Source organism: Monopterus albus, unplaced genomic scaffold, assembly GCF_001952655.1.
Source record: "Monopterus albus unplaced genomic scaffold, M_albus_1.0 scaffold155.1, whole genome shotgun sequence".
Classification (NCBI taxonomy): domain Eukaryota; kingdom Metazoa; phylum Chordata; class Actinopteri; order Synbranchiformes; family Synbranchidae; genus Monopterus; species Monopterus albus.
This window is the reverse complement of record NW_018128035.1, coordinates 21,498-22,503: the sequence shown is the minus strand read 5'-3', so window position 1 is coordinate 22,503 and position 1,006 is coordinate 21,498. Positions and strand designations below refer to the sequence as shown.

Genomic DNA, 1,006 nt, shown 5'->3' with positions numbered 1-1,006 from the left:
CTCGGCAGAGTTGATGCCCATCAGATACGCTGCCTTGTCCGCACCTCAACACACAAAACACACACATCATATACAGTACATGTACACACTATAGGCCTAATCTGTTATACTATTGCTACAGATAGTTCTTTACTCTGACTGGCTGGCAGATGTTCATTAACATTCAACACCTGTAACAAATGATACAGATGTGGTGTTTTGGAGGATTTTTAAGCTACAGAACTTTGGCTGACTTCTTTTAGTTTGTATTTTATTAACAAAAATGAATAATGGAATAGTTGTCTTTAGATGTATGAAGACAATACTATATATTTTGTATGTATCTGAAGAATACTGGGCATATTTTCTTGCTTTCTACCCAGTTGTTGCTGTGCTTACAGTACAGCATGTTTTAAAACATTGTCTAACGAGAGGAAATCCCTGTCTAGGTTACATTTAAAGCTTAAGATCAATGTACTGAACAGTTTCGTAAGTGAAATGTCTCTTTGTTATGTTACTTTACTTCCCACAGAAAGGGAAACAAGGCATCTCTAGTAGCTCCTACAGTAATTACACTGTCTCAATAGCATTACACACAGCCCTGTCCCACCTGGAGCATCCTAACACTTATGTCAGGATGCCATTTGTTGACTTCAGTTTGGCATTTAATACTGTAATCCAAGACAAACTGGCACTGAAACTGCACAATCTGGGAATGCCTGCAATGATGTGTCATTGGATTAAGGACTTCCTCACTAACAGGCCTCAAGTGATGAGAATCGGAAGCTGCACATCATCCACACTGGTCCTGAACACAGGCACACCACAGGGCTGTGTGCTCAGCCCAGTTCTCTTCACTCTGTTTACCCACCATGTTTACCCATGACTGTGATGCCATTCACCCCACAAACACAGTAGTGAAGTTCGCAGACGACACCACCGTAGTGGGTCTCATCTCAGACAATGATGAGACTCACTACAGAGAGGAGATCCAGCACCTGACAAGGTGGTGTTCAGATAACAATCT

General features: G+C 41.5%; 1 protein-coding gene across 1 annotated transcript in view; it reads right to left on the bottom strand.

Annotated features, from left to right (window-relative positions):
* Window positions 1-1,006, bottom strand: part of LOC109968607 (myosin-7B-like) — a 34,732-nt gene that overhangs the window by 21,128 nt on the left and 12,598 nt on the right. Inside the window, exon 12 of the mRNA XM_020614987.1 lies at window positions 1-44. This exon is cut by the window's left edge and continues 69 nt beyond it. Within this exon, the coding sequence (XP_020470643.1) occupies window positions 1-44 (44 nt within the window). The remainder of the gene's footprint in view (window positions 45-1,006) is intronic.